Consider the following 21,058-nt stretch of genomic DNA (forward strand, 5'->3'; position numbering starts at 1 on the left):
TCTGCGATGCTCTCTTTCTGTACCTTGAGTGTTTCTTCTCTGATTGAAACAAGTCTCTCTTCCCCCAGTAAGTGACTTAACTGTTCTGATCCGTGTGTGTTTGGAAGAGACTCCCACGTGTGCCTTTCCTTTAGCTAAGCGGAGAGGCTCATTAGGGCTAGGCGGGTCTGAAGAACTCTGATCTAAAGCGCTAGTTGCTTGAGCTATATCTTTGATCTGCTTCTCAAACTTGTTACTGAGCTGCTCCATCTGTTGCTGAAACTGAGTAGACATTGTCTTGTTTGCTTCGGCTATTTGCTTAGACATGGCTTGGTTCAAAGCTTCCATAGCTTCTGGATAAAGCTCCATTGTACCTGCAAATTAAAGAAGGAACTCGAAGTAAAATGTTCCTTGAATGAGAGAAACAAAAATAAACTCTAAGACTCTGAATTTTAAAAAAAAAACGACACACGACTAAAGACCTAATGTCGAGCAACACTACAAGAAAAATCGATCAATACCACACCCTATAACAACAAACTTCAAAATAATTAGACCCTACTGCAATCAAATTTCGAAAACAACACTGAAACTAACTCCTAACTCACAGAACTCGATCTAAATACCAAAGATCAACTAAACAAACCCTAAAACTAAACAAACGAAATAAATCAAAATAACACAAACAAGATTTAGGGTTTAGAATCGCTTAGCCTTTGGCACAGAGTTGGCTCTGATGCCAGATAATACGATCTCCCTAGGATAGAACTCCGATAAAAGGCTGAAGACAAGTGACTAGTGGTGAGGTACAATGATGATGGTGCGTGAACGACAATGTGGAGGATATGGCGATGATCGAAATGATAAATAGAAATGGTGAGATGGTGAGGATTGTTCTGATGGTTATATGGATTGGAAACAAAGTGAAGAGTTTCTGATTCACAAAATGTATAGAAACTTAGAATCAAGAACGCATTCAAGGATTCGAATTGAGAGAAGAAAGATTCAACAATAGTGTTGTTACATAAAACTTCTTCGCTAAAGAACAAAGAGGCGTAGCTATAGGGTTTTATAATTAACCCTAAGGCTCGACACTCAAACAACAGGAAGTTCAAAATAAAACAACAAGATGTTTAAAGGAAATAAGAAAACAGCGAAACGTCTAGGTGACCTGTAGTAGTACAGAAGTCACTTGTATTAGTACAGAAGTACATTATTCCCCATTGGTAATGACTTCGAGATAACTCGACGTAGTGATCCATTTGCCTCATTAAAAACCATACTGAGAAAACCCATTGGGACAAAACTCAGCTATGGGAAAAAGAGTACAAACTTCACACCTAAGTTATCTAGTTATCATTACCGGGTGAAGTCTTCATGGTGGATATGTTGAAGACTTGGATCCTTGGTAGGTTGAATGACCCGTCAACTATGAGTGAGTGAGCTTCCTTGGCCATCTCCTTAGCTCTTGAACGAGTGATCCTTCCCACCATCTCCGATTTCTCTGCAGCCTCTGGCTCCGTGCTTGGCACGATCATATCAAATTCTAATGGTTACTTCATAATTGAAGCTAATGGTGGATTGAATCAACAACGCTTGTCATAATGTTTTTACTCTCCATGGCTTTTAAATTGGGATATTTGTGTATGCTTGTGTGTTGTTTTGTTAATTTAGAGAGCTGTGTGAATATATCGTCTTGATTTCAGATATGTGATGCAGTTGCTGTATCTGGACTACTCAATGCTACCCTTGTCATCCCGATTTTTCACTTAAACAGTGTATGGCGTGATTCCTTGCTATATAAATGGATAATGTCAAAATGTCTGCAATCTTCATACCAAATTGCTTTCTTTGGCAGCATGTTTTGCTTACATATTCCTTTTTGTGTTGGTGACATATTTGGTGATATATTTATAACATTATAAAAATATACTTTAAACACATTTTTAATAAAAAAACATTAGACACCCAAAGATGACAATGGAAGAGCAAAATTTAAAAACAAGGATGTAAAGAGATTAATATTATTTTTAATATTATTAAAAGATATAGACACTCATTTGAGGATGTGCAATGGCCATGATCTAAGGCTTCTCTCTGTTGGATTAAGCTTGAAAAGAGCTTGAAATTATCCTTAAGCCGGACTTGAGCATAGTTTTTTGAAACATTTGAATGGGGCCCCCAGTTTTAAAGGGCCCCACTTTTTTTTTGGGTTCATTATATGTGTATAAATTCAGCAAAAAAATATAGAGATGTAACATTAAAATAAAGTTTGATGAATAAATTTCTAACAAAAAATTTAAAGTTTAAAACAATTATTTTTAAAAATATTTAAGTTGTTATTATTTTTAAAAAAGAAATCACACTATTATGTTTTAAAAAAAATAATTTGGTTTCAAGAGATTTAAAAAAAAAGGATATTATGAAAATTATAAAAAAAAAATTTCAAAATTCGTATTAGGCCCCCAATTTCATTGGTCCGGCTTTCTAAACCTATTTGGAATTAAGTTTCTTGAGGGATAAGGATTTGAAGTTGTTTAGGAGTTATCTAAACATATATTTCAAAATAGGATTAGGACTAAGAGGTTTTTTTGGTGTTATAAATATGGATGCAATTGTGTTGCAGAACATATAAGTTTTACAAGAGAGATTGTAGTTTGAGAGATTGGGAGAGCCTTAGGTTTTGAGTTATTTTCCTAAAGATTAAATAAAGAGAGCAAGTTTTTTGTTTATTTTTCTTCTTTCAAACTAAAATCTTGTGATTATATATTTGGTATCAGAGCAAGAAGATCAGGAATCTGTGAAAAGAGAAAGAAGACAGACGACGGGAGTTTAGATAACAAAGACAAGCAGATCGCAGTCACAAACCTAAAGAAGGAACAACATCGTCATCGTCCTCAATATCATGTCCTATGCTGACCACAACTAACTATACCGTTTGGGCCATAAAGATGAGCTTTGTGCTCAAAGTTAACAAGGTCTGGGAGGTGATCGAAACAGAGTCGACCGATAGCGATAAAAATAACCTGGCCATAGCGTTGATTCTGCAATCTATACCAGAAGCACTTATACTACAAGTCGGAGGTTTAGGCATAGCAAATAAGGTCTGGGAAACAATTCAAACTCGACATGTAGGAGCTAAGAGGGTCAAAAAGGCTAGGTTACAAACTTTAATGGCTGAATTCGACAGACTCAAGATGAAGGAATCAGAGAATATTGATGATTTTGCTGAAAAACTTTCTGCAATCTCCTCAAAAACAGCCGCCCTTGGAGAAACCATGGAGGAATCAAAACTTGTTAAGAAATTTTTGAAGAGTCTTCCAAGAAAGAAGTTCATACATATGGTTGCTTCTCTCGAGCAAGTATTAGATCTCAATACTGTAAGCTTCGAAGATATTGTTGGTAGGTTAAAAGCCTATGAGGAACACATCTCTGAAGAAGAAGATACTCAAGAGGATCAAAGCAAACTCATGTATGCAAATACTGAGTCACAAACTCGAGACTACAGTGGAGACTATAGGGGAAGAGGACGTGGTGGAAGAAACTTCAGAGGACGGGGACGTGGTCGTAATACTTGGAGGGATCCATCATAGGTTGTCTGCTTTAGGTGTGACAAAGTAAGTCACTTTGCTTCACAATGTCCAGATTGTATACTTAAACTTGGTATAGTAGAAGCAAAAGAAAGTGAGCATAAGGATACAGAAGAATTTGATCACCTCATGATGCATGAAGTCGTCACAGACCCAATAAGTTTGAAGCCAACATAGATGGGAACGATGTCTGGTATCTCGACAACGGTGCAAGCAATCATATAACTGGAGATCAGAGATACTTTGACACACTTGATCAATCGATTACTCGGAAAGGAAAATGTACAATTGCCTTTATTGATTTGTATGAGAAGCCAAGAGTAATATTAGACGTATACTTTATACCAAAGTTAAAGAGCAACATCATAAGCCTAGAACAGGCTACAGAGGCAGGTTGTGACATCGATCATCTGCATTAGTGTAACGCCCCGACCGCTACCTCTCAGTCCATGGGCCCATCTTTTTAATGGGCTTCATGTCTTCTCACTAGGTCTGTGAGTGCATCCATATCTGACGGCGGGTTTGCTACGACCGGGAGGTTTTAAAGACTTGTTACCGTCCCTACATATCATCACATGATCTTTCCCTGTGTTTTGTCCTCACTCGCACAGTTCCGATAGTCACTTTCCAGAAGGTCACCCATCCTGAGACTCTGTGAAAGATTTGATCTTTAAGATCTTGGTGTTGATGGAATAGTGTAGAAGCAGTGTACTTATGGTCATTGTTTATGTTAATGCAGTTTGATGCATACTTCTCGCTACCCACATGCTTAAATATACTGCAGTGTAGAGTTAAGTTCGACCAGATTTATGTTATTTATTGGGGATTCTTCATTTGTGTTACATGGTTATTGCATGACCATGAATTGCTCGAAGCCATTTTTTAAGTTAATACCTTGCAGGATTCAATACGATATACTCGGTGAATACATGTAACCGTACTGGCTATCTGAAGACTGTGAGCAACCATAAGAGGTAAATGAAAGTTTTGTGTATCTTTGATAAAAAATCATATGAGTATTATGCTTATTGAGAATAAAGGTAAAAGAATTGTTTATATTTACAAATCATCATCTTAACTGTCTAATGATCGCCATTAGAAACTCGCTCCACGAATCGATTGGACCAGGCAAACACCAATGGACACAATCATTGTAACCTTTCATCCATTTATTTCCCCAGTAACCATTCGGATGTCCATCGGGTCTCATCAGCATAACCCTCGTCACATCCAAAACCGCAAACTTCTTTGCTTTGTTGTCTCGTTTTGTTATGACTTCAAGCTGTTCAATTTGAGATTTCCTGATCTTCATCTCATTGCTCTGCACGTCAATTCGGTTTTCTCCAAAAGGACTCGTCCTGCTGCAAGTTCCTCCGGTATCCCAAGTCCCATTCTCGAAATGAGCTGGTGAAATAGTCCTCAGTACTGTCACCAAATCATCCTTACACTTTTCACACTCATCGATGTGCTTAAGGACAGCTGAGTATACAAGCTTAAACCCTTCTTCCGGGCTAATCTGGGTCATGTTTGGTAAGTTACAGTAAATGCAACCAAGTGTCTCATCTCCTCTGTGTACAAATATCGGTCTAAAAAACCAATGAGCAGCGGAAACAATAGCAATGTCTGTATTTGGCAAACCCTTAAACCACCCTTGGTCGATCACGTCAATATCAATATCAAACAATCCAGTTCCCGTATTGTTACCATCTCTCCTCTCTCGTTCCGCCACAAGAAACTTAGTCCAAGAGGTGGAAAGAGTGAAATCGTGATTTGGAAAGTACCAAATCCTGTTTCTGTCGTCTGCATCCTTGTAGATGTCCTTAGGAGTTTCTTCCTGTACAAGCAAACACACAAAAAGCTTAAGCAAAAGCAATTTATTCTTCCTTGTAAACAAAGCAACGCGTTAATTACCATTGACAATAAGCAAAGAAGTGATTCCATGTGGTTCCTAGCTACAGAATCACCAACAAAACTCATCTTCTTCCCTCGAACCATACTGAGAAACGCCTTCGGATTAAACCTCGGAAGATCGCAACCATCGGGTTTCCATCTCCAGAACAAAAAATCTCTGTCTGGTCTCCCTTGTTTTATGCAGTTCTTTGAGTCAGGAATTGTAGAACAAGTTGAGTTCGTGTATAAAACTCCTCTTTTGTCAGGAATCCAATGTCCCTTGAACAAATCACATTCAGGATCTAATCAACCAAAACCACAACAACAACAACAAAAGACAAACAAATCAATACAATTTTCAGACAATCTCTCACGAACACAAAATAAAAGAAGGGAATAGTTAAACATAATAATGTAAGTTTTCTAAGGTTACATAACTAATACATAAAACCCCAACATGAAATTTTTTGAGAAAAAAAATTGTCAATCATATTGTGATTACATTTTACAAAATCTCAAGAACAGAAAAAAAAAATTAAAATTAAACAAAAAAAGGTATAGTTTGTAAACAGAGTAATCCCACAAAATCACGAAAATGCAAGATTTTGAAGATTATAGAATTATGTTATCTTGTTTGACAAAAAAAAAAGAATTATGTTATCTTTGGTTTTTACCTTACCGATTTGAGGTAGAAGAGAAAGAACATTTTGATCGGAGATGGATTGAAAAGGATTCTGATAAACGAAAAAACCGGTGAAGAAGAGAGTTATACAAAACGAAGACAAGAACAATGGTGTTAATCGACCAATGTTCATCATCATCCATCTCTCTGATTTCATCGTTGCATGTCGTTCATCCCTAGAAACATACCCACGAATAAGCTTATATATACACAAAACAAATACGCGTAGAGACTTTTTTTTTTTTTTTTTTATTACGCTTTCTTGAACTTTAAATTTGGATAGTTATAATTAATGGCGATTATTTTTGTATATTTTGTTTGTTTTGTCAATGATGATGTAACGGTAGCCGTCCGATGAATATACGTGGCGTGAGTAGAGATGGTGTGAGTTTGCATGTGAATTGTGGAATGGTGAGTCTATTTTATGTTTTTGGTAAATCGAAACCACACTTCACGGCGGAATCTCTTTCTTTCCTCTTTGTGGAAATTTTGTTGCCGCTTTTTGTGTATTTTTTTAATTCAATGTGTAACGCGTCTTTTACCATAATCTTTCTTGATTCTCCTTTTTCACAACTTTTAAAGTTACTAAACAAAATGATTTTATCGGTTTTCTAAACTTGAATTGAAAAAAATTTCAAAAAACAAAAAGGCCTTTAATAGGTATGACAAATGAGGCATAATGATTTAGGGTGATTTAGGGTGGTGTGTTATTTATTTTGTTGTGGTTAAAAAATATAATGTTTCTCGGTTAGATAGTATTGAATTCGCCTAGTGATTCAGGGTGATACTAGATTGACCCATTACATTTGGTCCAAGTCTATAGAAGTGAATGTTATGTATTTTTGATTTGGTTGAAATGAAATGAGTGTAACATGATTGGTGAATGAAAGTAGTTGTTGAACCAAAAAAAATAAAATTAAATGAGGCCTTTCATAGGCTATTTAAATTTGAAAATGAGTACATAATTCCAAGAGCATTTTCATAACGAATAGCCAAATTGTATAAGGTAATTTTCAGAACAGCCTTACCTTCTTTTTGCAAAATGATATTTAATGGATTTTTTTCTTTTTTTCCCACAAATGATATATATATTGATTAAGGAAAATTATTACAGAGAGTTTGAAACAGCCAATTTGGCACAAAAACAGAATTAGAGTAATATTGATTATCAGTACAGCCAAATTTAGCTAAAACATGTGCCACTCTATTACTTTCTCTCCTAGTGAATTCAAATGAAATTTGATGGAATTTAGAAGACCAAGATCTTATGTCATTCAGGAGATTTAATAAAGAAACATTCGAGATTTGTCTGTTAACCAATTTGATCAAGACTTCACAATCTCCTTCAAAATTCATCGTTTGATATCCCCTTATCCAGACTTGCTGCATAGCAATAAGTTTGTCAGGTTGTTCTTCTTGAGAAAGATAAATGTTTTTGATTAGAACCTCCTCTGTCTGGTCGACCAATGATGATAATTGGTGTGTGTCCCATGATCTAAACCCTCTATCGTTGGAAATTACATTCTCTAGTAGCATATCTGGTTGTGGTATTCTGGTTTGAACAGGCCTCGGAGGATGAGTGTCGAGAAAGTTATCTACTCTTAGATGTATCGTTTTACCATCACCCACAATGTAACGTGATCCTATTTTTAGTAGTTCTAGTCCAATTAGAATGGAGGACCAACCATATGACTGATTTTTTCATGCTTTCGCATCTAGTATGGACTCTTCTCTATAGTATCTATGCTTCATGATTCGTGCAAAGAGAGAGTTAGGATATTGGATTAAACGCCATGCCTGCTTGGCCAAGAGAGCATCATTAAATTTTGCTAAATCCCTGAAACCCAAACCCCCTTCTTTCTTTGGTGTTTGTAATTTTTTCCAGACAATCCAGGGAATACTTCGTTGATTTGAATTCTTTTCCCACCAAAATTGCATTAGAAGAGATTCTATTTCTGTAGTTATTCCTATTGGCAACTTGAAGCAACTCATAGCGTAGACCGGCATAGAGAGAGCCACTGAATTTAACATAACCTCTTTACCCACAGGAGATAGTTTTTTTTGCAGTCCACCCCGAGGTGCGTTGTTGAACTCTGTCTACTATATATTTGAACATTTCTTTCTTTTTATGGCCAAATTGTTCCGGGAGACCTAGATATTTGCCTCCTCCACCATGATTAGAGATATCTAAGATTGACTTCAGTCTAGTTTGAGTGTTTGCAAAGACTCGACTACCAAAAGTGATCATTGATTTGGAGGTGTTAATCTTTTGGCCCGAGTAGTATTCGTAAATGTCAAAAATATCTTTCAAAGCTTGGCTATTTTTGTTATTTGCACGACATAAGAATAAGCAGCCGTCCGCAAACTGTAAATGCGTGATACTTGGAGCATCATTTCCAATTCTAATACCTTGCAGTAGTCCTTCTCGTTCACTTCAGGAGATTAAGTGGCTAAGAATGTCAGAGCAGAGAATGAATAGGTAAGGTGACAAAGGGTCTCCTTGCCTTATTCCTCTTGTTGGTTGGAAGTGTCCATAAGGAGCCCCATTAATCAAAATAGAGTAATTTACTGATGTCACCACCGACATAATCCACTTTATCCATTTGTCACAGAAGCCAAAAAGTTTCAAAGTTGTTTCTAGAAAATTCCATTCAACGCGATCGTAAGCTTTACTAACATCCTTCTTCACAGCCATGTAATTCTGTGAAACTTGTTTCCTGACTTTTAAGGAATGCATGACTTCGTGTGCTATCATTACATTATCTTGAATGATTTTTCCCGGTACAAAAGCTGCATGTGCATCGGAGATAATGTCATTGAGATGTTGTTTCAGCCGTTGTACTGAGCATTTTGACACTATTGTATAAAGAACATTGCATAAAGCTATAGGACGGTAATCCGATAATGTTTGTGGATTTTCAATCTTTGGAATTATGCAAATGTTTGTGTGGTTTATGCTTGGTTTCAAGAATGAAGTGTCAAAGAAAGTAAGAACTTCTTTAATAACATGTGGACCAACAGTTTCCCAACATGCCTTGTAGAACCTTGCTGTTAAACCGTCTGGTCCAGGGGCACGATCATCCCCAATCGAACATACGGCTTTTAAATCTCCTCATTAGTAAAAACTTTAGTTAAGTTCTCGTTTGCTTCCTCTGATACTCTTGTTTCAAAATCAGCAAAGACTGATGGAGAGACATGATGATTTGTAGTTGTAAAGATCTTGGTGAAAAAACTTTGAGCATGTTCCCCAATTTCTTTATCACCCTGATAAAGATTGCCCTGATCATCAGATATGGAAGAAATATAGTTTTTGGCAAATCTTGTTTTAGCACATGCGTGAAAATAACTTGTGTTTTGATCTCCCGCAGTCATCCACTCATTTCTACTCTTTTGCTGCCAATACTTCTCTTCATCTCTGTATGCTTTCGTAAGCTCATCTTGTACTTGTGGAATCGTTCTTTGCAAAACTGGGTGTAAACTTTCCATTGCAAAATTTAAACGACTTTGAATCGAAGTAATGCGTTGTTTGGAATTTAGTTGTACATCCCGCTTTAGCTTCGCCATGTTCTGTCTGCAGTGTTTGATGCGTTCACTGATAGGTATGTCATAACTGTTATTGTCAATCAGCCATCCTTCTTGAACAACCGCCTGAAAGTTAGGTTCATCTAGTAGACATTTATCAAAGTGGAAAATCCATCTCTTGTGTCTCACCCGATCATTTAGATTCAGTAAAATTGGTTTATGATCCGAGCCTGCATATTCCATAAATATAGCTTCTGCATTAGGAAAAGATGCAGCGCCTGCAGAGTTGATCATAGCCTTGTCAAGACAGCATTGGACCGTATGTGAGTGACGTTCTCCAACCCATGAGAAGGGATTTCCTCTAGTTCGAACATATTGCAGGTCACATATAGATATCATATGTCTAAAATCCCGAAAAGTCCATTCAGCTCTAGGAGGTGCTCCACTTTTTTCATTGTTAGAAACAATCTCATTGAAATCGCCAATGAGTAACCAAGAGCCATTGCGTGAGGGTGCTAAGAGTTCAAACCATTGCCAAAGTTCATATCACTCAGTGGGGTTGGGATGCCCATACAAGCAAGATAAATGAAACAGAATATTATTACATTGGACTAATACATCAATGAGTCTCTCATCCTTTGAGATCAAGGACAAGCTCAGAGAATCCTTCCAAAACAAAGCCAAACCACCACTCCTACCATGAGGGGGTTGGATAATACAGTTTGAGAAACCTAAGTCACACATAAGTTTAGTTATTATATCAGAGTTATTTAGAGTTTCAGAAAGAAAGAGGATATCACAGTTAGTACTAAAACAGAGTTTTTTTAAGCGAGAAACAGTTAAAGGTGACCCGATGCCTTGGCAATTCCAGGAGAGGATTCTCATATCGGAATGTCTGGGGTACCGGGCCTCCCGCACCTCCGTCGAATCGCTTGTTAACAGAGCATGAACCCACCGAGTCCGTACGGTGACATTTGTTTCGAAGTCGATTCAGGACCATCAACTCCTCTGCAGCCTCTGCTTTGTTGAACTGAGTTTCAAAATGCACCCTCTTTCGTTTCATGAAGACAAAGTCAGTTTGTGCATCATCAGAGCAATCATCAAGGAGACTCTTCGGAACATGGTGTTCTGCAACCTGTCCGGCGTACTTAGCATTGAGGTAGCAGATGCGTTCAGCAGTTAGATCAGTGTCTACAAAAACACTTGGTAATGCCTGGTTTGCCACCGTTTGTGAGGCGTATCCTTGACCCGGAGCAGTTGCTGGTGGTGCCATTTGGAGACCAGGAATGAGACTTACCGGGTCGATAGAAGGGAGAGTGTTTGCTTCAGACATGTTTTTGTCACCATCAATGTGATCGTCTCCATCACTATCATTATCCGAGCCATCAGAACCAGTGTCATCAAAATCGAGAGAACACTCCTTTGCAACGTGTTTCCGAGAACCACATTTGGTGCAGAAATTCCTCAAACGTTCATACTGGAACTTAACAATAGTATTCTCATCAGCAATAAACTGTATGTTCCTTTGGAAACGCAGAGGGTCATCAATGTTCCAATATATTCGAACACGAACAGCCCCTACATGGGTTTGATTTTCATCTTAGTCGACCTCAGAGACATAGCCTATCTTGTTCCCTACTGAAATAAGCTTTTTTATGTGTGGGTGAATGATGATGATGAATGTATGCAATGTTGAGATATGAATAGATGGATGGATGGGTGTTTCAATTCCCCTTATGATGTTTCTGTATAAGAGGTATCAATCCTAAATGAGTGTTTGTGAACAATTAAGATATGTATATGAATCTAAGTTACGAAAAATGTAAAGATTGCTTGTCACTAACAATCCTAAGATGAAAATGTAAAGATGCAGAAAGTAAACTACAAGAACTAAGAACTAAATGCAAATGAAACTGAATGATTGCAACAGTAATGATACTAGAACAGAAATAGAAACCACTACTGATGAACTAATGCAAGACAGGTAATGAACTGAAAACTAAATGAATGCAACTGGAATGAAACAGGAATGAAATAGGACAATCACAAATCATAAACAAGAGTTCTGGGGATGAACTCGAGCAAGCACTCGACCGAGTGTAGGTCGAGTGCAGGGTCGAGCTGGAATAATCCGGGAAACAGAGCAACACAATAAAAACAGAGCAATGCAAATACGAATCAAACAACAAGCAAGCAACAGGATTAAGACTTAAAAATCAATAAACAAAGAAGGCCTTGAGGAGGGATTCATGGGCTGAACTAATCATTGTGGTTATCTAACTTGGTCAACAAATCTCAATCAAACTTTGAGCTAATCTCTAGACATATAAATCTAAGACAAGTTTCTTCCACTCTCATGGCAAGAAACAATCAAACCTATGCAATTCTAGACTTGTTCTCACACAGTAAAGAATCTACACAAGCAGGCATTAAGCAATACATCTCAAACCAAACAAGATCTCTAATCTCTTAGCAAGCCTAATGGTAAGCTCTAGATCTAGCCTTATATATGCTTCTTAAACATTGGTGTGATGCTAAGATGCTTGAAATCAAACCCTAACCTCTCATTTCAGGATCAGCATTAAGAACATCTAGCCTAGAAGAGATCTACAACAATCAAGCTTGACCAAATCACACAAACCACAAGATCAATCCAGCCTAAACCATCCTCAAGATCCTAGAGAACTACTCACAACAACTCATGATGAACATCAAAGTCATAAACCCAAAAAATCTCGAAACTTGCATCAAATGAAAGATAAGAACAAGATCTACAATGTTGCAAAACGAATCAAACCCAAATTCTTAATATATTGAAAGTTATGGAACCAACAATATTGAAAAATCTAAGAGTTTTCTTAAAAAAGGTACAAAATCTAAAAATATCAAAAGACAAAGGGAATAATTCCTTAAAAAGTAAAAAACTAGGTTTCTGACTCTCTAAAAAGGTTGCACACCCTGGTGCTGCAGGTACAAGGCTTTATATAGGAGAGGAGGTGGAAGCCCTAAAAACACTAAAAGACAAAATAGTCAACGGCTCGGTCAACTCGACCAGTGTTCGGTCGAGTGGCAGGTCGAGCTGGCTTCTGTCGTGCAATCTCCACTCGGTCGAGTCCTCCTCAGCACACGGTCGAGTGTCTGGTCGAGTGTGCGGTCGAGTTGGACTCTGGACCTTGGTTCTTCAGCCTTAACTCCTTTGCTTTCTCCTCATGATTGCTTCACTTCTCCTCAGCATTGCTTCCATGCTCCTTAAGCTCCAAAATCATCTGTTTATGCATGAAAAGATGCAAATGCAATGCAACTAAACTCTAATGCATGATTAGTGCTAAAGCTACACAATAATGGCCTAAATGGATAGCAAAAGGTGCAAAAGATGTGAATAAACTAAGAGAAAACATGGTAAAATATATGAACATCACCTACCCACCTAGCCATAGCATTTGTTAAATAAAGAGTTGGGATACCTTGGATTTGGACCCAAAAGGGTATGATCTTCATATTGGACTCGCTTATGTTAGGGTACTAACGGTGGGTGGTAACCATCCAGTCGTTAAAAGACCACAGTCCTCTTCGCAAAACCATGTTTAGAGAGTCTTCAGATTGGAAACGGAATGGAACACGCCCTCCTTCAAGAATACGTCCCACACATTCATCCGCAAACCCCCAAATCTGTGGCATTTGCCTGATTAAAGCACGAAGGTTCTGTTTGCGTGGATTGACAGGAGTAACAACCAAAACAAAATTTGTTTCTTTAATGGATTTGTTTCTTTATTGGTATGAATATTGAATAGATTGTACGATATAACAAAATTTTAACAAATTTTATTTGTTTTAAAGAAGTAAATGATAAGATACTCTATCTATATCGTTTATTTGTTATTCTTAACTTTTAAAATCTAAGCCATTAAACAGAACTGTTACATATTTTATTCGATTAGATTTTTGATAAAAATTTTACCGTGCTGCAAATTTTTTTTGATGAAATTTGTAATTATATAGATTTTATTCGGTTAGATTTTTAAAATCTTAGCTGTTAATTTTTGTTTTTTAAGTACGAATTAGTTTGGATTCTAATATATTTTTTTTACTTTCCTAAAATTTATTTTATTTGATGTGTCTCCTATTTTCGTTTTTAATTAATTATATTTATTTAATTAATTAATTATTCTTAATTAAATTTTTATAATGGTAATTAAATGTAAATTTTTACATATTTTAAGATTAGTTTCATATTTGAACTTCCTAATTAATATAGTAGAATATTATTTATTTGTTACTTTTTCATTATTACTGGTTTAATTTAATATTTTAAGATTACTTTCATATTTGTACTTCCTAATTAATATAGTAGAATATTATTTATTTGTTACTTTTTTTTTTTTTTTTTGCCGACAGATTACAAGATCAGCTCAAACGAGCCAATTGGTAGGAAAAACGTTTACATAGGTAACTAGATGTGACTCTATTCTGGCACGTCGTGCTAGCTTGTCAGCGTTACCATTCTGCGTTCTGGAGACGTGAACTAGTGTAAAAGATAGGAATTCTTCCTTGTCCGCCTCGATCTCATCCAAATATGTCTTGAAGGCAGGCTACTCGGACGGCGAAGACACCATCTTCACCAGATCAGAACAGTCTGTGTAGAAAACCACATTCTCAGTATCCGCACCAATCATACAACGCATTGCCCAGATTAAAGCTTCCACTTCTGCATGGAGAGGTGACAAACTACGGCGGAGGTTAGACGCACCCATGGTGGGGAAATCCCCTTCCGGGGAAATGCAGTACCATCCTCAGCCTGTATACTGGTCCGTTATCTTCCAAGATCCATCCACAAAGCATCGGTAGCTGGTCCGATGTATGTTGGCCGTAGCCGTTACCCCTAATACATGACCGATAGTGGGATGAGGGCCCTCCGTGGATGGGTTCTCAACTATATCAGCTTGTGCCGATATCCAGAGTTTAGCTTCCTCCTCCGCCAACTGTAGAATTGCTAACGGATTGGAATCCAAATTACTAAAAATTTTGTCATTTCTAGCCTTCCAAATGTACCATAGAATCCAGGGATAAAAATCCGCTGAGGGATTCTGCTGAAATCTCCAGAATAAATAATCCATATTTGCATAGACAGATTCTGAATGGAAACAGCCCGGTGATGTTGGGAAAGAGGATAGAGCCCAAACCTGCCTGGCCGGAGGGCATAAAAATAAGGCATGATTGATTGTCTCCTCAGAAAAGCCACAGCAACCACACTCCAAATCGCATGACATGCCGCGTCGTCGCAAATTATATGTTGTTGCCATACAATCCGTGATCGCTTGCCATAAAAAATGTCTGATGGTGGACACCGAATTTTCCAGACAAAAGCCTGTAAAAGAATAATGCTAGGGCCGAAAACAGGTGTTACTTTTTCATTATTACTGGTTTAATTTAATTCCATTAATCGATTTATAAAGTATCTAGCACATGCTTAAGTGTCTGGCTCGTTTTAATTAGTATGTGGTCAAACGTTTGTTTAACGATTTTATTGCTCTTTGTTTATTGGTAAGATTTAAGCATGCGTATTATATTTATTTATTGTTACGTTTTCATTGTTTTAGCAAAATGCTGAAATTTTATGAGTCTTTTACTCTCTAGTTTGAAACTCCCGACATATCTGGAAAAAGTTAGTTGGGCGTAAATGCTGAAATGCACAAAATTTATTAAAAAAAACTTGGTGATGCAAGTATAGAGGCCTAGAGGGAAGTACAAGAAGCAGAAAACCGAAGTTAAAATATTCCTTACCAAACAACAGCAGACAAAAATAGTTTAACATAATAACCCCACAAAATCACGAATATGCAAAATTTTGATGATCATAAAAATTATTTTATCTTTGTTTTAACTTACCGATTTGAGGGTGGAGAGAAACACTACAAAGAAATAGTGATATTGCACTTTAGGAGAGGTTAGTTTCCTCCTATTTTTGAACTGAAAATATCTAAATCCAAATTATGGAAAATAATTTACAAGTGAAAATTTTCAGAAAGCTTTTTTCTTTTTCTACACGGCGGATTCACTAAAAAACAAGTATGTGTTACGCTGCAAACGTCTCGTGGGTGGACGTTTGTACATCATATTCTGATCCTTTAGATAATCTACCAAGTTTTGTTCTCTTTTACATAATACAGATCTAATACAGATCTAATCTATAGTATACTGGTTGACTTGGTTGAACAAGACAGCTACACAAATTTATCAGGCCCACGTGTTTACCACTTGCGTCTCTTCTAACCTTAATTTGTTTAGCTTTTGACATTCTGGTAAATGATGCTTTTGTGATTAGGAGTCTCATATATTGATCGGTTTTAAAATAGCGGCTGATCTTAAACGTGTATCATATAAATATAACTAGATAAGAATTCACCCAATGTGCGGGTTTTAAAATTTTGTAAATAAATTAAATTTAACAAAACTATATTAAAATTTGTTGTACGTTATTTATTAAAAAAATCTTGCTATAATACACTGATTTATATCTATTTACGAATTTTTTATGTATGTTACTATTAAAAGTGTATTTTTCACACCTAAGTATATTGTATGTTCTAAATATATTCTTTACCACCACGTAGGAAAATATCTATATATATAAACACATTAAGGCAACTATTATATGTCTATTTATTTTTAGTTTTGCATAGTTTCTTTCTTTAATCACTAAAAGTGTTGGTTCAAGAAACTTCTCGAATAAAAAATATATTACATAGCATACTAATCACTGATGTATCATCAGAATAGTGTATGACCAATTATGGAGAGAACCTCGGCTCTGCCCTCCTCCCTTATGGAGAGAACCTTGCGCCCAACCTCCTCCATCATGAAAAGAACCTTGGCTCCGCCTTCCTCCCTTGGGGAGATAACTTTGCATGCTTCCAACTTCTTCCACCATGGAGAGAACCTTAGCTTTGTCCTCCTCATGTGTGGAGAGAACATGTTCATGTCTTTTAGCTATCTCAAAGAGGCATGTTCCGGCAACAAATGAAACTAAAAGCCCTTTCCCAACATCACAAAATCTTTTGATAGTAACTAATGTTAAATTTCCCAATGTATTTGTGGAAGTGTCTTTGACACATCATAATGTAGCATCTGTTTCTGAGATCCTATGGATCTATCAAAAACGGTTTATGTTTTTCCAATCTATCTATCTATGTTTGTTGTAAACTTGTGTTTGATTAGCCTATTTTATCCAACCATTAGGTTCATAATGTTCTACTCTTTATCTCCCTTTAGGATTGAATGAATAATAATAATTATGTTTGCATAAAAAAAAAGTCTATGACCAACAAATCAAGGTTGAGAAATTAGAAAAAAATTAATTTGACATAATTAAAGAAATAATAGAAAATTATAAACACGGTAATATATGAATCTCAAATCAAAGATGAAAATATAAATTAAATAAAACAATCTAAAAATACTTCAATAAAATTTAAAATACAACGAAGACACATATATGATATATTAATCTTACATTTTTTTTTTGGGTCAACATATTAGTCTTACTGATACTAGGATTTTTGTGTGTTATCCTAGCAGGTCTCAATTAACCTTATGCGTTGTAATACTTAAGGTGTCAATCCAGTTGGGAAAGTTTACTATCACTCAAGATGCAATCAAGAAGTCACAAGTTAAGCCAATTCAAAGAGTGTTTTTATCTAACAATCCTAGAATGATCAAAATGCGAAACGGAAGTGAGTCACAGAACTAGAAACAAGAATGCATGACAAGAAGCGAAAGTGAATAAAAACATAAACGAGTCTAAGCATGAACTAAAAAGCAAGAAACGAAACAGTTACAGGAATGTAATAAAAATCAGAAAGAAAGAAGTCCTAAGGATGGGGTAAATGATGTCGGTGCAGTATCCTAGTCTAAGGAGTGTTTAACATACAACAAGCAAAGTATCCCTAAACAATGAACATCACAACTTAGCTAATCCAATCTCTTGGCAAAAGCTACTCAGACTCAACCACTTCCATACCTAGCTCTCGCTAGAGAAACGTGGTTGAGCAGGCATGACAAACAAGTTCATTCATGTCAACAAACATCCTAGACAACTAATCTCTTAGGCTAGGAACGTAAGTCTCTGGCACTAGTTGGTCAGACATTTCATCAAACACCTTTTGGGTGTGGAAATGTCTCGAACCTAGTTCCAATTGATCAGAGAGAAACTAGCAATTCTAACTCTAGTCCAGAAGGGAATCATACAAATCAAGCTTAAACACCCTACATCCTAAGATCCTCCACCTAATCTATCCCATCCTCAAGAACTAACACACTACTCAGACCCAAAAATCATAGTCAAGGATGCAAAAACAGAAATCATTGAAACAAGCATTATTAGGTAGATAAAAATAAGATGAACAACTTTGTAGAAAGAATCAAATGCAAAATCTCAATAATCTCAAAGATATCGGAATACAAGTCTGAGAACGTTTTTTGGAGGCTAGGTTCAGAAACCTTCTGGGAACAAAAACGAGATAAAAGATAAGATGTCTCAGCAAAGACTTAACAAAATGTATATATAGTAGTCCAACATGGAAAGCCCTAAAACTTAAAACGACAAGGTAAAGCGTCGGTTCGGTAATCTCCTGAAGCGTGTGAAACCAAACGTCTTTCTTCCCGACATGTGCGATCGAGTCCGTGTGCGTCGAATGGAATGCAATGTCATCATGGCTCGGACGGAAGGCTGAGGAGCATGGCTCGGACGGATGCTGGGGAGCATGGGTCGATCAAACAAGCAGGAGTGCGTGGCGGGGAAGCATGGCTCGATCAAACAAGCTCGAGTGCGTGGCGGGGAAGCATGGCTCGAGCGTGGTGTATACGCATCCACTAAAACGAGGATAACTCTTGAACCACACCTCCAGTTGACTTGAAATAAACGGCGTTCGAAAGATAACTTAATTCCCTACAACTTTGATGAAGACGTCGAAAGCTAAATCCCACTCGAGTGGGATGGCTCGAACGGATGGCTCGGACGGAACGGAGATGGTGACAATGGCTCGGACGAAACGGAAATAGTGACAATGGCTCGGACGAGATGGAGATGGTGACAATGGCTCAGACGAAATGGAGATGGTGACAATGGCTCGGACGAAATGGAGATGGTGACAATGGCTCGGACGAAACGGAGATGGTGACAATGGCTCGGACGAGACGGAGATGGTGACAATGGCTCGGCAAAACGGAGATGGTAACAATGGCTCGGACGAGAATGGCTTCCAACGTCTCCTAAATACCTGAAATACTCCAAAATGTACAATGTATGCAAGGATGATGCAAGAACTACCTAGACGTGCAAAGTGTATAGAAGAACTAAAAAACGATGCAAACCAATGAGTTATCCTAGCTAAATGCATGATAAAAATAGGCTAAGGAGAGACAAAATATAGACATATCAACTCCCCCAAAATTACTCTTTGCTTGCCCTCAAGCAAACAATCAAGAATAGAGTATGGAGAAGAGGTGTGAAGATGGGGTCTTAGAACCTAAAACATGCTAAATAAAATAGTTAGAATCAAGGTCCTTGTTTTTAGTTCTATGATGCATGGTGAAGGAACTCTATATTTTTTTCTACACACGCAATCCTATCAATCATTCCCTTTAACATTCATTAACAGAGAACCGTGAATCAAGCTAAGCAATGTCGTTGAACTCATTTGGCTAGGGTGAAAGGTTAGAGACTTAGATGGTCTCCTTCTCGAGTGGTTTCATCAATACAGGACAAGGTTCTCTCACGAAAATGAGTTGAGCTTAAGAGAAGGCTAAAGGTTGAAACCAACTGATACATACAAGAGCAGCGCCCTGTCTACCCAAAGAACGTTCCAAACCGAAGTTGGTTCTACCCTTCATCACAAACATTGTCTCAAACCCAATCTTTCATTCTTTACACTTGGTCTTAGGAGGAGTTCACTTCTTATCATTCTAGCGGATTGGGAAATCTTTATTATCAGTAAGGTTCTTTTCTTTTCTTCAAAGGAATCTAGACATCTTAAACATTTTACTTTCTTTTCTTTGTCTAATCTTTTCGTTTTATGCCCAGAACCAATAACTCATTATTTTGCTCAACCCAAATCCTTTACTAGACTTGTAAACCTTGAAAACACATCCCCTTCCTAAAGATTTTATACCCTTTTACTTTCTTTTTACACTTCACTCTTCTGCACAAATCCATACCTAATACCCAAAATTCGAGTTCTCACCTAGTCCTACTAGTCCGGATAACGCGAACTAGAACTACACAGGATCCTACTCTTGTCGGTTAGAACCTAACACTTTCTAACAAGCTCAACTCGGAAAAAGGCCTGACACTCAAGAATACAATTGGCTTGAAAAAACGGTTGGTTAAGGGTGCGGAGAACTGTTCCAAAGATGGGAATCAGCTACTTGGATTGACAAGGGTGGTAAAAATGTGAAAGAGAATCCAAGTATGTATATGGTATCCATGAGTTCAACTTCAATGCATAACAGGATAACAGGATTAGGTTCAGGTAGATAGGGAATGATATCAATCCAAAACATGCTTCAATCTTAAATTTTCAAATTCAATCAACAAACATCAAAGAACTAAGAACAAGGGCCTTGATCCTATCCTATTGAATCCAACATGCTAACAAGGTTACAATCATCATCAACCCCTATGCTAAATGCAACAACCCTATATGAATAAACCTAGACTCAATCCTAATATGCAATTGCAAACTACATGAACACTCTGTTTTTGTGGAAATTTTCGAAATTTTTTCAAATTTTTATGGTTTTTCTATGCAAATAGATGGATGCAGACTCAAATATGATATGATGCAAAAATTTGAAATAAGAATCACAAAACACGACATTAGATACATCATCTCAAACCCTCCCCTAAACTTAAATTACACAGTCTCCTGCGTAAGAAAAATTTGCAGGAGGATTTAAGAATCACAACAGAAACAATGCAGGAATGAAATAGTATGTACAAAGGAAAGGCCGGAGTACCTTAGTAGTAGAAGAAGGAGTCTGTGCTCGCCCAACGAGGAGCGTGAAACTGACTCTGTCCTTCGCCTTGTTCGGGATCCGCGGGTGTGACATCAGCTGGTTGGTCGACTTGCTGCTCAACCGCTTGCGTGCCCTGATGATCACCTTGAGCTTCAACTCGCCGCTTAACCTCAACCTCATGCTCATCTCAAGCTACAGAACAACGCGCTGATCGGTGACTAGAAGAGGCTCTGGAACCTCGCGAACCGCGTCTCCTTCTCTCCCTGGACTCATGTGACGAGTGGCGTGAAGGAGCGGGTGAAGGCGGACGCTCCCGTGACACATATGAAGATTGACGTGCTAGGGAGGGAACCGGAGAGAGTGTTCTCTGACGAGTTGGCTC

The 21,058-nt window shown here is 37.4% G+C and overlaps 2 protein-coding genes across 3 annotated transcripts; one reads left to right on the top strand and one right to left on the bottom strand.

The window, feature by feature from the left end:
* The first annotated feature begins 2,930 nt into the window (after window positions 1-2,930).
* On the top strand, window positions 2,931-3,572 carry LOC147937846 (uncharacterized). Its single transcript, XM_087465297.1, has one exon. It carries the CDS (start codon window positions 2,931-2,933, stop codon window positions 3,570-3,572), a length of 642 nt encoding a protein of 213 aa, XP_087321423.1.
* A 993-nt stretch (window positions 3,573-4,565) lies between these two features.
* Window positions 4,566-6,416, bottom strand: LOC104710659 (xyloglucan O-acetyltransferase 2-like). 2 transcript variants are annotated; one of them, XM_010427296.3, is made up of 3 exons: window positions 6,139-6,416; window positions 5,481-5,761; window positions 4,566-5,403 (listed from the first exon to the last, which is right to left on the bottom strand). In XM_010427296.3, exons 1-3 carry the CDS (start codon window positions 6,296-6,298, stop codon window positions 4,639-4,641), a joined length of 1,206 nt encoding a protein of 401 aa, XP_010425598.1. In that variant the 5' UTR covers window positions 6,299-6,416; the 3' UTR covers window positions 4,566-4,638. The 2 variants fall into 2 exon arrangements, with proteins under 2 accessions (XP_010425598.1, XP_087320070.1); XM_087463944.1 differs by having other exon boundaries at window positions 6,134-6,399.
* Between the last annotated feature and the right edge of the window lie 14,642 nt (window positions 6,417-21,058).

This window comes from Camelina sativa, chromosome 9 (assembly GCF_030686135.1).
Source record: "Camelina sativa cultivar CO46 ecotype springtype chromosome 9, ASM3068613v1".
Lineage (NCBI taxonomy): Eukaryota > Viridiplantae > Streptophyta > Magnoliopsida > Brassicales > Brassicaceae > Camelina > Camelina sativa.

Coding starts and splice junctions, on each gene's coding strand:
- LOC147937846 (XM_087465297.1), top strand. CDS start 2,931: ATGAGCTTTGTGCTCAAAGTTAACAAGGTCTGGGAGGTGATCGAAACA.
- LOC104710659 (XM_010427296.3), bottom strand. CDS start 6,298: ATGAAATCAGAGAGATGGATGATGATGAACATTGGTCGATTAACACCA. Junction 5,762..6,138: donor TTCTCTTCTACCTCAAATCG/GTAAGGTAAAAA, acceptor TTGGTTGATTAG/ATCCTGAATGTGATTTGTTC. Junction 5,404..5,480: donor TTCTTTGCTTATTGTCAATG/GTAATTAACGCG, acceptor TTGCTTGTACAG/GAAGAAACTCCTAAGGACAT.